At 42.0% G+C, this 15,904-nt stretch overlaps 1 protein-coding gene across 3 annotated transcripts in view; it reads left to right on the top strand.

The window, feature by feature from the left end:
• LOC115205165 (complexin-1) overlaps window positions 1–15,689 on the top strand; it is a 33,885-nt gene extending 18,196 nt beyond the window's left edge. For 2 of the 3 annotated variants that reach the window (XM_029770868.1, XM_029770867.1), the window contains exons 3-4: window positions 12,666–12,844; window positions 15,003–15,689. In XM_029770868.1, the coding sequence (XP_029626728.1) occupies window positions 12,666–12,844; window positions 15,003–15,200 (377 nt within the window). In that variant the 3' untranslated portion in view covers window positions 15,201–15,689. The remainder of the gene's footprint in view (window positions 1–12,665; window positions 12,845–15,002) is intronic. The other variant, XM_029770866.1, reaches the window with a different exon arrangement.
• The last annotated feature ends 215 nt before the right edge of the window (window positions 15,690–15,904 follow it).

The following is a 15,904-nucleotide window of genomic DNA, read 5'->3' as shown; positions in this document are numbered from 1 at the left end:
CACTTTAGATGAGGAACTGCAAAAATAATATACTAATGATTAGTAAATGGTTTATTAATATGGGAGTAATGATTAATAATGGTGAACACAATTTATAAATCCCTTATAGAGACCTTTGTTACCAAAAGTTTGTGTCAAAAACAGAGGACTTTGTTTTTATTATCACAAGGTGAGGTATACACTACCGGTCAAAAGTTTTAGAACACCTACTCATTCCAGGGTTTTTCTTTATTTTTACTATTGGTAGAATAATATGGAATCATATAGTAACCAAAAAAGTGTTTTATTTGAGATTTGAGATTTTTTAAATAGCCGCCTTGATGACAGCTTTGCACACTCTTGGCATTCTCTCAACCAGCTTCATGAGGTAGTCACCAGGAATGCATTTCAATTAACAGGTGTGCCTTCTTAAAAGTTAATTTGTGGAATTTCTATCCTTCTTAATGCGTTTGAGCCAATCAGTTGTATTGTGACAAGGTAGGGTTGGTATAGAGAAGATAGCCTTATTTGGTAAAAGACCAAGTCCAAATTATGGCAAGAACAGCTCAAATAAGCAAAGACAAATGACAGTCCATCATTATTTTAAGACATGAAGGTCAGTCAATACGGAACATTTCAAGAACGCAAAAACATCAAGCGCTATGATGAAACTGGCTCTCATGAGGACCGCCACAGGAATGGACCCAGAGTTACTTCTGCTGCAGAGGATAAGTTCATTAGAGTTACCAGCCTCAGAAATTGCAGCCCCAATAAATTCTTCACAGAGTTCATGTAAGAGACACATCTCAAATCAACTCCTTCAAGACTGATGGAAAAGCATTCCAGGTGAACCTGGTTGAGAGAATGCCAAGAGTGTGCAAACCTGTCATCAAGGCAATGTCACGTCCTGACCATAGAAAGATGTTATTTTCTATGGTAGAGTAGGCCAGGTTTTTTTTCTAGTTTAGTTTTTCTATGTTATGTTCTAGTTTTGCATTTCTATGTTGGGGTTTTGTTTGGGATGATCTCCAATTAGTGGCAGCTGGTCCTCGTTGTCTCTAATTGGAGATCATACTTAAGTAGTTTTTTTTTCCACCTGGGTTTGTGGGAGATTGTTTTTTGAGTGGTGTATGTTTCAACTCTGCATCACGGTTTGTTGTTTTGTTGTTTAGTTTATGTTAATGTTTCGCATAGTTTCACAGTGTAAATAAAATGGGGAACGACACACACGCTGCACTTTGGTCCGCTTCTCCTTACGACAACCTTGACAGGCAAAGGGTGACTATTTGGTTATTTCATGTTTCCATATGTGTTATTTCATAGTTTTGATGTCTTCACTATTTTTCTACAATGTAGAAAATAGCAAAAATAAAGGAAAACCCTTGAATGAGTATGTGTTCTATAACTTTTCACCAGTACAAAACAGGAACAGAAACTGAAACTGAAATTCTGTGTTCGTTAATGCCGATTAAATAATGGATGCAACCATGATAGAAAAATTAGTAACCTGCATCAGTGCCCTCTTCTCTGTAGAAAGTATTCCACTACTGTAAATCATCTCTCGTTCACTTTTCATTTTAGTGCATATTATGTCGGAGAGTTACCATGCATTTTGGTGCAAACTAGGACTTCAAATGAATGCCTTGAGTGCCCATCTGAATGGCAGCCATTCATTTGGCATGGATTATCTCTCTCTGTAATATGCCGTATAACCACTAGCTTTCTTCAGCATGGTCCATGTTCTGACTAATTTCCCACACTCTAATCTAACTACAAGCTTCAATAATGCAACCATCTCTTTGTACTGTGGCTATTTATACCTGCAACATTCAAACTGCCCCAGCCTTGACTGTCTCCCATAAGAAACCATTAATAGCCAAAGGGCTTGGGGAGCTGGAATAATTAATTTCTTCTTAATTTAACCTTTATTTAGCTAGGCAAGTCAGTTAAGATCAAATTCTTATTTACAATGACAGCCTACACTGGCCAAACCCAGACGACGCTGGGCCAATTGTGCGCCGCCTTATGGGACTCCCAATTGTGGGACTCCCAATTGTGATACAGCCTGGATTCGAACCAGAGTGTTTGTAGTGATGCCTCTAGCACTGAGATGCAGTACCTTAGACCGCTGCGCCACTCGGGAGCCAATCACATAGATTGATATGCTGATTGATGATTCTTATGCTGCACCTGGTGTTAGTCGGAAGGCAAAGGTCACTCTGCTTCCTCTCTCCGGTCTCCTCCTCGGCCAATCCCCTTTACCAGCTCGTGCTTGATATTTAGAGCACGAGGTCCTCCCAGCTACGGAAAACTGTTACAGAAGCCGACGGTGACCTCAATTCTCAACTCACTTGTTCGCTTCCAGCGAGACACATAATAAAACTCTGAACTCAGAGCAGCAGTCTGTCTGGTCACTGCTGTGCATGCATAGGAAATGCCTGATGGCACTCAAACATCAGCCCTTGTTTTAAAGTATGGCAGAGCACAGGTTATACTGACACTGACTTGAGATAAATGCATGATGTTTGGTATTCATTATTTTCTGTATTTGTTTTTCAGGCCCTTTGGAGAAATAAAACACTAGCCTCCTCTGCAGTTTTGACTGAATAACACTTATCAGGCATTTTTATCACGCATTCAGAAATATTTCACATGAAATCAGCAGCATGTGACAAAGTTTTCAATAGTTCAATGGGCCATCAACCCTTGTGAAAGAGGAGATGTTTTATAATACAGTGTTTCATCATTACAATAGGGGTTTGTTGGCTTTGAAGGGGAAAATGAGAAGAACAGGAAGGATGGCAATTCTTTTTAAGGGCTAAGCTAAATTAATCAATTCAGTTATATTACTAACTGTCATTGTGCTTTCAGAATACATGAACTTGTCACAAATGTCACCTCTGGAAATGTTCCATCATCCATGAAATGAATCGCAAATGGCTTTATGGGTTTGATCTCCATAACAATAAGACGCTGCTCGATGAATGTCCTCGAAAAGGCATTTCCCTTTTCAAGTCATTATTTGTAATTCTCGTCAGCAAGAATTAGTGGTTAAGAAAAAGCATGCAGGAAGACACAGGAGGTGAATTTAGGGTTAGTTTTATCAGTATACCCAAGTGGACATTAAACATAGCTGATATGTTCTATATGACTGACGGTAAATGTAAAGGACGTCACGCTGCTTGCGTAGCGACTACAGCTTCCTCTCAATTCGGGCCCATACCTGGCACGAACTCTGGACTTCTGCCTTGCTAGTGCACATGACTGCCCTCCTGAAGCATCTTACCAGATGGCGCCACGCGAAAAGCTTACTATTTGCTAGTGCAAGTGTGACACTTCAGGCTGAAGAGTTAGTTTCGCACATCCCCATGTGCTACATAAACACCCAAGAGTCTAAGAAAAGAGCACATAAAATGAAGAAAACCAATATAATCAAAGTGTGTGGATTCTAGTGGCACATGCTCCGAATGCATAGATGCAACAACCTTCCGAGTTCAGTGCTCACACACAGGCGACATGCTGTGAAAGGGATTGGCATGAATTGGATTTTCATATATCCCACGCATAGCCAAAGCTATGCAAATTCAGCCCATGGATGACGGTGAGGTTAAAGTGATCTCATGTTTGAATAATGGTGTTAGTTATCTTAGAAATCAGAGTGTTTCTCAGGAGTCGCGTAGAGGATGAGGAGACGTAATTATGCACAGAAGGGAGCTTTGGATTCTCTGGACTAATTCACGGAACGAGTCTTCCAAAGTCACGGAAGCACAAGGATAAGAGGCGAGGGTTGAATCATACCATCTGACATTTGCATGAAGCCAGGAAGTGAAACGGGAGCTGAAGGCAAAGCCACTAGGAAGGGACTGGGGAAAGGGGGAAGGGACTGGAACCTTAAGAGTTACAATTAAATGTGCATGAATTAGAGTGAAAATACTGTAAATACCAAAGTCTTAGAGAGCCATCCTCATGAAGCAGAGAACTTAGGGTAAGGCCCAAGGTGATGGCAGCTTTGGAGGCCAGACCTAATTTTCAAATGTGTAATATACCCACAATAATACAGTCATTTATCACAGGCTTTTATCCAAAGTGATTTACAGTAAACACATATTCAAAAGACGTATTTTGCTTATGCAGGAATCAAACACACAACCCTGGTGATGTTGTAAGCAACATGATCCAACAAACAGAGATATTTAAAAGCACATCTTTACATTTCCTTACAAGGTACATGTGCTTTACATATTGCATGGGTAATGGGTTTGAGATTCAGATGTTTTACAGGGTAATACTATTTGTTGTGTTGGTCACCGAGATGCTTGTAGGCCTACAATGGTCTCGCATCTCCACCTTTACACACAGTAGCTTCTCATTAAGTGAAGTTCAACCTAACGTGAAATAGAGACCCAAATAGATATCAATTACCTCACTCAGAATTTCCTTATGCTTTAAAAATGTGACCCCCTTTCCTGCAGTCAACTGACCAAATCGTCCTCTAGTGGCCTCATGGGTGGAACGTTATTCATATTTTTCAAAATGTCATAATTAATAAATAAATAAAAAACACAGAAAATCCGATGTTTATATTTCAGTCTTCTGTGATGCAAACTCAAACTCAAACTCGAATACGTTTCAACTCTATATCTCACATGGTTCTTCTTTTTAAGCACAAACCATGTGTGTGAGGTGTATACTTTTTTTTCAAAGTAGATTTGTTTAAGATGACCAAGAATCACGCTGTGTGACCCTGATTTAGCCCACTGCAGTAAAAGGTTAACACTAACCTAGTTCCTAACAACCAGTTTCTAGATGCAAGCTAGTGATCCCAACTGAGAGGACAATTTATGCTAATCGACAGGCTCTAGATTCTAGAAATTCTTTGATTTGACCTCTTACCTGACACCATTGTGGATTTACGGTTGGATTGTGGATTACAGTACCTACTGTATATCTTGCTCGCATTTCAGCTTCCCATGTGAATTTCTTTCAAACGGAGAAGAATGGTTTTAACGTAGCGCCGGAACCATCCACCTAAGTAGTTTAGCGATGGCTTTGAAAATATTGAGAGAGGAAAGCTACCTCAGAGGCTATTGCAATTGTAGCTTGCATCAGTTGTCGATGGAATTAAATGGTTGTACAAATAGATTTAATGCAGAGCTGAGCTGGACTGGGAGCAACGCCACTGTCTCCACTCACATAGAACAAAAAAATGTTACAAGAAAATGCAAGGGAGGGCTACAGACCTCAGCTCTGGGTTGCCAAGTATAAAGAATAACAACTCAAATAGGTATAATAGAAACCTATTCTGAGTATGAAACAGAAAACCTTCATGCCAGTTAATCAAAGTTATGCGATAATTAAGAGGATGACACAAATGTACATGTAGAGTTGGTAATCACATAACATGTAGAGTTGTGAAATGTGTTTCACAGGTGCCTATTGGGAGGTGTCTATTTGTGAGGTGTGAGGTAATAGCGTATGTGCTGGTGAGGTGCAAGTTCTGCCAATGACTGTTATGAGGTTATAGTCCTAGACGCAGCGGTGAATCTATATGTCTATGTATATCTTTAAAAGGCATTTTCTATCACCCTATTTTCATCTTGTAATTTCATTTGTATGGATTTGATTACCTGTCATTTTAATTTGAAAGCCTTATATTCCAATCTAATCATGTTTCAGATGCAGTTATATGGGAGTTTTGAGAAGTATGAGTTGTGTAAAATATTACTGTGGAGACATCAACCTAATTGCTTTTAACAAGCACACCTGGCAAAACAAGGTAATAGGACCATACAACAACACTTTGTCAAGCAATTTATAAGTAGGTCCTAAATAATTTGTAAGTTAGCTGCATGACCTGGGAATCAGCTAATGCATAAATTGTTGGGTGTGGGCGTCCATAACTAGCTACATCCAGATGAACCCATCTGAATAGGTGTTCTAATTGACATCTTGATTCCGAATTGGGGGAAAATGGAGTTGCACACAATATGCTAATGGTGAGCTTGATCTAATGACAGTTACCCTTATTTTACCTCCTCCATTGTAGGGGGATCAGTCCTCAAAACAACGTTGGCAACTTATTCAGAACTTTTCTATTCATCCTTCTACATAAGTTCAGGTTGAGATAGTTTTCAAAAAGACAGAGGCAAGCGGAGGATGCTGAGAGTGGTGACGAACAGCTCAGTATCAAAAGCACAGAAATGAGCTGAGGGGGCAGAGCCTAGGGAATTAAAGGTGCAAAAAGTAGCGGCACAACAATTCAACCTTGGGGGATGCCGTTTTGCTGGGGTGCAAGGGCTACGATTAATACCATTTGCTAGATTCAGCCCAGATATGGCGAATGGCAGTTAAGTGCTGTGTTTGCTTTCTCTGGGTCAGGAGGAGCACATAGAGTAGTCCTGAGTAGTCAACGACAGCATACAGCTGGGCCCTTTAACAACCCTGCTGCAATGGACTAATGAGCTAGATTTCTCTTTAGAATAAATGCACAGGAGAAAACTATGTTAATACACACTGGTAATAGATAGTAATACATTTTGTTACTGTACACTCCGCTCTGCACTATACTGCTGTTCTCCATAGAGGGCTACTTTATGCCCCGTTTGAGTTTAGAAACCTTTTGGCTAAAGGGTACAGTCGTGCCCTTCAGCTGCACAGTTCCAGTCTGTCACACTGTGTCTCATTCAGCTTGACTGAACCATCTCATCTTTCTGCATCTCCTAAGAACTGAAGGGTCTCGTTAAGCAGAAAGCTTGTAAAAGTCACAGCCTTTAGCGTTTCCCCAGCATTTACTCAGCATGGCAGTGGTTTTTATCTCATATCCTGTGAAGTGGGTCCTCAGTATCCTCAGTGTCAGTGGGTTTGTGTTCTCCGCTTCGCTGCCGTCCGTGACTTTTTACCCAGTGACATGAGCGTAATCACTTATGAAGGTCTGCAATGGCCTTCTATGATCTCTGGCAGACAACCAAGTGAACCACCCTAGGCTGCCCATGGTTGTTACAGCACACTCCACTAAAGACAGTGCTTATCTGAGGAAGCAGAGAAAATCAATCAGCCCTAAACTCTATTTAAAGGCAGATAGTGATTCGCCTACTCCTCCTATGATTGTGGCGAAAAGAGAACACAGCTGTTCAAATGACATCGTGCAGACATCATCATTGTGAAGCTTATGATTCTGCCTCTGTGCTCCCTTGACAACACTACATATAGTCCCTTATAGTGGGTGAATTCCTCCTTAATGCAAATGTAGATCTTGGTTGTGGTAAACAATGGGCCGTGGGTCACCTGCGTCCTCTGTAGATAAATGGGGCGCCGGGTTGTTCGTGCGAACCGCATGGTGATACATGCGTTGGGTCTTGCTAGCTCATTTCCATGCTGAGAGTCTGTGGCGGAGAATGGGTGATACAACGCAGCAATGAGGAACCTTCTGTCTTTGTTCTCCATCTTCCCCGGGAGATTTACCTTAGATATGGTGGCTGTGGGTCCACTGTACCTCCCCCCTTCCTATTCCAACCCATCCCGCTCGCCATCACATAAAAACCCCAAGTCTCATTACCGACCGGTCTGCAGGCCAAATCCCTCAGCCGTTGGGGCCCTTTTATATGGTCGGTTTTCCCACTTTCACCCACCACCGATAGATATATAATTCCAGAAAAGACCATCAGTTATACCTTGCACGCTGTTATGGTTTTGGGAGCTGCATCACGGGTGGGAAATGTGGGATGTGTTGGGAGGCTAGATTGCTAGATTGCTTTAGAAAATCTAAAATGGAAAATTGATCTACCTCTCTCAGTGGTCGGTGTGTTTTTTAAATGTATTTAACCAACCAAGCTATTTCTTGGCAACAAACTGGTCGTGCTTTAGGTTGGTGTCTGCTATGTGTCTAGCTCTTCAAAGGAAGTTGCTCTTACAATATCCTACCACTTGACCCTGCTTCAGAGGTAGTTTTGAAGGAACCGCACAGTATTACTCCACCCAAAATAGGATGTTCTGTTGAAGAGCCTTACTGTCACAATGTAACTATGAACCACATTCTGGAAGTCGCAAGACTCTCTGCATGATTCCAATTTTTCTGATACATTGCTAAATCACCTAGCACCACCTATGAACACTTTGAATGTGCGTATCACCTTTTTTTTGTCTTGACTCCACACCCCATCCCACCATGCTATTGTCCTATCACAATTAAAAGAGGCTCAATCTTTCAGAGCCAGTTCAAGGTGGTGTCTGTCCTGGGAGTAGAAGTTAACGATGCAGGGGAGGGCTGGCCTGTAGCCCTGGGACAGGTGTGATGGATGACAGATGGAGGAGAAGGAACACAGTCCTTGAGCTAGTGTCTCTGCTCCCCGCTAACGCCACGTGTTTGGGTTCCGCAGGGGCTACTTTCGCCCCCCCCCTCACAGTCCTTCAACAGGGCACAGCGACCTTCTTACACACACACACACACACACACACACACACACACACACACACACACACACACACACACACACACACACACACACACAGAGAGAGTCACACACATACTGTCAACAGTAGTACATTTTGTTCTCTGCTGGTAACACCCCCATGGAGCCACCTCCAAACACCCACACACACACAGAAGGACAAGACACCTACTGTGAACGCACGCACACGCACACGCACACGCACATGCACACACACACACACACACACACACACACACACACACACACACACAGAAGGACAAGACACCTACTGTGAACGCACACGCACACACACACGCACACACACAGGCACACACACGCACATACACAGGCACACACACACACATAGAGCGTCACACACATACTGTCAACAGTGGTACATTTTGTTCTCTGCCGGTAACACCCCCATGGAGCCACCTCCAAACACCCACACACACACACAGAAGGACAAGACACCTACTGTGTACACACACGCACACACACGCACGCACACACACAGGCACACACACACCCTGTCAAGTGTACCATTTGCTCCCCTCTTCCTCTCACTCTCACTCTCCACCAAGTCCACTGCATGCCTATACGTAACATGGCATATTTTAAGCCAACATGTGACCTTGCCCTTCCTCAACTTCTAATTATCTTTATCCCTTTCAATTTCAACTCTTTGTGCTACGATGCACACTCACCCTCTTCTCCTCTGACATTGGCCCTCAGACCTAAACTGAGCTGAGGAGACCCTTTCAAGCTCTGTTGAGTTAGCGCCTGTTAGCGCCTGTTAGCTAGCTTCTACACAGAGAATCCTCTCAGTGAATGCGGCCGAAAGGCCTCAGCAACCAGACCATTTCCGTTAGCGCTTAGGCTGCACAGCTGGTAGGGGATGTCACCACTAAGACTAAAGGGATGGTGGCTGTCTCATGCTGCTCCGCTGCAACTTTGTCACAAACAGATGAGCTAATTAGCCTCGGGTGCGGAGATTAAGCGTACGGTGTGATGGGAGAAGAGGAACAGAGCATGCAGCATTGCTAGGAGAAAATGTAGTTAATTAAATACAGATAATGAAGCACACAGGATTTCACAAAGGAGAAGTGCTCACGTGCAGATCATCAATAATATAGAGGCAAGCAGGGCTGAGAAATCATGTTTTGTCGCAGACCAGGGTTTCCATGTAATGTTTCTGGTTTATTACCATAGCCATTGGCCAGGAAAGGGCCATCTTGTGTGAAATAAATTCGAATTACAGCATTGCACACACAGATATGAGAATACCATGACAAAATAATGTATTTAGAGTGAAATTTGACTGAGAACTTGTTGCTGTGTGAAACATTGCTGTGTGAAACATTGCATATTTACTTGGAGGCAGACAGGCAGGCAGCTCAGTCAGTAGAAAATACTGTGTGCGCGAGTTGGAAACATCTCCCCAGGCTACTGGCAACCATGGAGAGAGTTCACTCAAATGACTGGTTCCACACACACTAGAGGGAAATTACTGACAGCGGCTCCTACTGTACCTTGTAGAGACGTTCAAGAAATTGTTTAGACTTTTGCTTATTCTGACCTTGAGTGAAAATATTAGTTAGTGTAAAATAATTTGTCCCCTTTAATGCTCCAATTTTTTGTTGTTGTCCTTTGTAGAATCATCTTTATAGAAGTCACTGCAATGAGTCTGCTCTTCAGTAGAGCTTATCACAGCCTTGCCTGTCACGAGTTCTCCCAAAGTAACCATTTTGTACAGCTGCGAATTAATGACATTATAAGGGTTTTGTAGAAAGGTACAGTAAATAGTTATATTGTCTTTTTCAGCTTTGTATTCAGCTAGCTTCCACATGGCCTACATTTTAAAGACACAATATCTCACATGATGATGTGCAAGTAGATATACTGGAGTCTTATATCTCCTTTTCTAACTTTAAGCATCAGCTGTCTGAGCATCTTACCGATCACTGTACCTGTACACAGCCAATCTGTAAATAGCACACCCAACTACCTCATCCTCATATTATTACTTACCCTCTTGCTCTTTTGCCCCCCAGTATCTCTACTTGCACATCTATCACTCCAGTATTAATGCTAACTTGTAATTATTTTCGCCTCTATGGCCTATTTATTGCCTTACCTCCCTACTCTTCTACATTTGCACACACTGTACAAATATTTTTTGATTTTCTTTTGTGTTATTGACTGAACGTTTGTTCATATGTAACTCTGTGTTGTTGTTTTTGTCACACTGCTTTGCTTTATCTTGGCCAGGTCGCAGTTGTAAATGAGAACTTGTTCTCAACTGGCCTACCTGGTTAAATAAAGGTGAAATAAAAAATTCATAAAATAAAAAATGTAACATCACATCTCACTCATAATACCATTAATATAGTGGAAGATAGACCGTCATTGTAACTGGAAATGTCTCAAGATTACAATATTAAAGGTGGGGGAGGGGGATTGTGCAATTTTAAACAGATTACAAATCTACTGTACGTTGTCTCCAATACTAAGGAGTGAAACTTCATTCCATTTCCCCCTATTTCACCCCTGGGTGTTACAATTTGGTGAACATTGGTGTTCAATGGCGCATTATAAGACATCCACTGTTAAGACTGTTAAGACTGAGCCTTTGTGAGATGTCACCATATCCTAGCCCTAGCCGTTTGTTTGCTATGCTAACTCGCTAATGTAACACCAAATAGAAATGTGTTTATTAATTAGCGTCCTCTTCTCAATACGAGGTATTGCAGCTTTGCCTAACTCTCGCTTGCTAGTGTCAGAATGCAAAGTGGAGAGTAGCCAGCGACCCCCAAGGTCATGGCGGGCAATCGCTCATCAATTTCGGGTGGAGACCAGATGGCCATGTGTTCGGCTTCCTCCTCTGGAGAGCTGGATGCAGCCTGGCTTGTTGGAACTTTGCACAGATTGAGGCAAATGCTGAAAGAGTAAGCCTTTTGGACGGGGAAAGGCTCGTAAAGGATGGGCTGTGGTGGAGCCATCGCCACCGCATCTTTATCCGCCATCAGGTTGGCCCAGTCCTCATTAAAATCAATATCCAGTGAGTCGAGCCTGAGCAGTGTGGTGTGTCAGGGAGTCTGAGTATCCATGGGCAGCTGGGAGAGAGAGAGAGAGAGCACTGGCTTGCCTCCAGCTGTTGGGCGGAGAAGAGGTGAAGCTTCCGGACTGAATACACAATGTCTCATTCATCGACGCGCTCCGTGTCGGACCTCATTGTGAGGGGAATGCATACTGGAGCAGCCCTCAGCAGTCTGACACTATACAGGGCTTAATCTCTCTCTAAATGTAGGATGGGGGCTTTTACAAGTTGAAAAGTTATGGAGACATTCTCTAATCTATTATTCATGGGAGTGTTTAGCTGAAGTATGATGTTGTCTTGATTTTAGGTAAATACACAAGCATCCTTCTCAGAGACATTGAAAAGGGACCAAAGTAGATTTAGTTTTGCAGGCTAAGCACACTGCTTGATTAGGATGTGTATTTTATTTTTTTTAAGTTGGGAAAACATGTGCACGTCCTAGATGTGATCTATATGACTTTGCCTGCCACCACTAACGAATACTTCAGCCAAGTCTCTGCATAGAGTAAACCATTAGATGTTAATGAACTCCCCTCCTCTCCATTTATAATAACCATCTGCCTATGTCCCATCATTTCTGAACGAGTTATTGTCATCACATTCTCTTTTCCTCCCCAATATGTCGTCCATCTGCTTGGTCAATGCAGAGCTTGTATAAGCAATTCATCTCTGAGGGAAGGCCTATTCAATTGGTTTTTGGCAACTCTGTTCAGCCTCTTTTCACTGAATAAAAGTGAGCCAATGAATCACCCAAGAGCTATTTCTCCATAATAGAATTCAGTTGTCTATCGTATCTAAGAAGCCATGCCAGGGGTCGAGATCAATGGGATGATGTTTTTCTATTACTGTATCTTCTTATAATCAGCCACCTCCAAATCCTACCATAGAACTCCAAACCATAAAAAATCCCTTTGCTCTCAGGTCTTGACCCACTGTCCAGTTGGAACATTTGTGCGTGGCTCAGCCTCTGACAGAGATAGTCATGGCCAAAGAAACCAACACAAAGCCCATCAAAAGGAAGAGGAGATCATTTTTTATTGGGTTCACATTCAGGCTGGTCACTTCTTGTTTCCTCTGTTGTTCAGTACTGGTCTGTGGGTTCCGTCATAACAGACTCATGACTGACATTTCTTCCCCCCTTTCATTCACCTCTAAAGGAGCCACCAAAGACATGGGGAAAATGTTGGGTGGGGAAGAGGCTGAGAAGGACCCTGATGCGGAGAAGAAGGAGGAGGAGAGACAAGAGGCACTTCGACAACAGGAGGAGGAGAGGAAGGCAAAATATGCAAAAATGGAATCGGAGAGAGAAAACGTCCGACAGGGCATCAGGGATAAGGTAAAAATGTCATCATGTTGAACAGTGAATCTGATGCAAATAGCTTCAACCCCGTTGCACGGTTCATACTCACATGTGATTGCCTCCCGATGCAAAACTCATGCATGCATTATCATAATGTAAAGCCGCTGTGTGTGTGTTTATGTGTGTCTGACTGTCTGTGCATAACCAAACAATGCACTATGCTTGTCAAATTCCTATTTGATCATTACTTCTCGCTGTCATCCAATGTTGCGAATATGGCAGCTTGGTTCAGTAGTGGTGTCTTTTGAACCTGGTAGGATCAAGCTTGACTTGATATAACCTCAAAGAAACGTACTTTAGTGTTGGAAAATCGTGAGGGCCCTCGTTTTGTTCCAGCAGAAAAATACAAAAATTACAGTGCAGCTTCAGCAAACGTTGGAAACCGAAGACTGTAGAAGACTTCACTGAAACTGACACCGTTTTTTTGTGTGACCCTGAATAAGAGAGAGCAGGAAAAAGAGTCCAACACAAGGGAGCTAAAGCAGTGAAATGGCATCGGGCTTTAAAACCAGAATGTTAACAGACTTCATTTTCTGAGGAATGTACCTTAACTTCCAACATAAAAGATGTGATCAGTCTTTAAACCAGACTTAAAGGTTTCCTCGATGTATGGAATCTGTAAATATCACTAAGCATGGCGTAATGCGTGGAATCAACACCCGCTGTGAGATTAACCAACTTCCTATTTGATGCCGATCAATTGCTATGCAAAGAGATCATGTCACGTAAAGAGAGAGGTGCTAAAGACGCAGCGTCTTATTGGCGGCACTGGCACCCAGCGGGCCTAATTTACACCAGGATTAAGACTGCATCTTCATGTTCCGCTCCACAACGTGACTGAAATGCACCGACATCTCTGTTGATCTCCAATATGCACAACCACTATTGGCATCAGCAAAAAAGCTATGGCTCCTCCAGTATCTTCTGGCAAGCTTACGCTGCCTCTATTGTGTATTGTGTAAAGCAGTGAGGAATTGTCTCTGAAAATCAAGTGAGCGAGCTTATTTCATTATTCAAGTCTCAAAGATGAGCGGACGCTTTTTCTAGGAGGCCTAACATGAAAGAATCATGAAAACGGAGCTAATTCATATTGGAAGATAAAATATGATCAGTCTGATGCATTTTAATGAATGTCTTACACACTTTTGATTTGTGTAATCATGACAAAAGGAGGCAAAACATGATCATTAGCATTAGCATTTCTGTACGCCTTAGACAGCACTGAGAGCACTCCCCGCCTTCCCCCTTTCTTTGAGTCCCCGTTCACAAACCATATCCTCTCTGTGGCTAAAAACGACGAGATCCATCCTCCTTTAAGATATTTACTGGCTAAGAATCACATGAATTTATGCTTGGGAGAGTTGCAAAGGGCTCACAGGAGAGTCCAAACTCATCTTCCGCATCCGTGCCCTAGGATGTTCCATCAGTCAGGCAGTCTATATGTACTCCCCTCCTCAGCGTCCGGCAGTAACTCACCAGGAGCTCTCCCAGCCAGAGGTCTACTATAGAGGCCAAATGCTTGCTCGCTTAGTGGGAGGCTAACCTGGCTGATCTCAGAGAAAGCACTCCTGTTTAGATCATACTGTGCAGTATAATAGGCTCTCTTGTTGTATATCACGGTGATTGATTGGTTAATGGGTTGATTGATTGTTATTTACTGTCCTGCAAGTGGAAATTATTTCCACTTTCCATAATGTGTTTTACACTGCTTGATCAAAGACAAGAGAATGTTGAGATATTTTCTAATGATAATGGGTACATACAACTATTACGATATGTTGTCTTTTATTCTTTATTCTCGAATTCTTTAAAAGGGGCTTTCTATTTAAGGTCTTTCTATTAATATGCAAATGTTTGAAGGAGGCAAGGTTGAGTGCCAGACGTCTCAATGCCAAGTAGGTCTACATTATGTGTAATCCAGGGTAGGCTGAGTGGACTTTCCCTGTAATTCTCTATCATAAAATCTCCCATCTTTGTATTATTATGAGTATTATGTTGTCACAGTGAGGTGCACAAAACTTTATTGAGACTGAAGAGGGACCCACATAACGATAGAAATGACTAAAGTGCATGTGGGATGTGAAGTTTACATTTGTTGCCTAAGCGGCCGGCCTTTGTTTGTTTGCTGTTCCAGTACGGCATCAAGAAGAAGGAGGAGAAGGAAGCCGAGGCCCAGGCTGCTTTGGATCAGGCAGCAGAGGGGAGTCTTACCCGCCCCAAGAAGGCCGTCCCAGCCGGCTGTGGTGATGAGGAGGAGGAAGAGGAAAGTATCATGGACACGGTCATGAAATTCCTCCCTGGTCCATTTATGGATATGTTCAATAAAAAGTAACAGCGTTGGAGGTATTAGATTGTTAACCTTCCAACAATGCATAACCAAGACCAACCAACCCTTCTTCACCCATACATCCCCGTTTCTAAGAGCCCTGGATTTGATCAGCGCGACATAATATTTGTCCTTAACTTAAATGATCTGATCCATCCATGTGTTACATTGTCTTGTTTGGAAGGAAGACCACTGATTGGTGATACCATGACATGATGTACGAACCTATGTAACATCTGCATAGATCCAATACCTTAACTTAAAGACAAATTTGATGCCGGGTTTTCAAGGTGTCCAGGCCTTAGAATGTGATCTGATAAACTATAATCCACAATTTTTGTTTGTAAATAATAGCCTCTGGATTAAAATGAATATATGTGAGTACCAGAAAATATATAAAGAGTATAAGCCATAATTTAAACATTTAAGACATTCTCCAAATCAGATAAACATTTGATTACATTTAGCTGTTTTGTTCTTGATGATATTGATATATCTATCTATATATATATATATATATATATATATATATATATATAGTTTTTATTGGTTCTTCATTGATCATTTTAATACTGTTCTCTGTCCCAAAACATTCATAGGTTTTAATGTTGAAAATTATACTGGTAATTGTAACAATGTTGTGAACCATAAAGAAAATGGATCATTCATTCAACAACAAATGTTTTTCAAGCATGCCGTTGCTAGATTTT

The sequence above is a fragment of the Salmo trutta genome, chromosome 13, assembly GCF_901001165.1.
Source record: "Salmo trutta chromosome 13, fSalTru1.1, whole genome shotgun sequence".
NCBI lineage: Eukaryota > Metazoa > Chordata > Actinopteri > Salmoniformes > Salmonidae > Salmo > Salmo trutta.
Note: the sequence above shows the minus strand (reverse complement) of the source record. Positions and strands in the feature narration are given on the sequence as shown.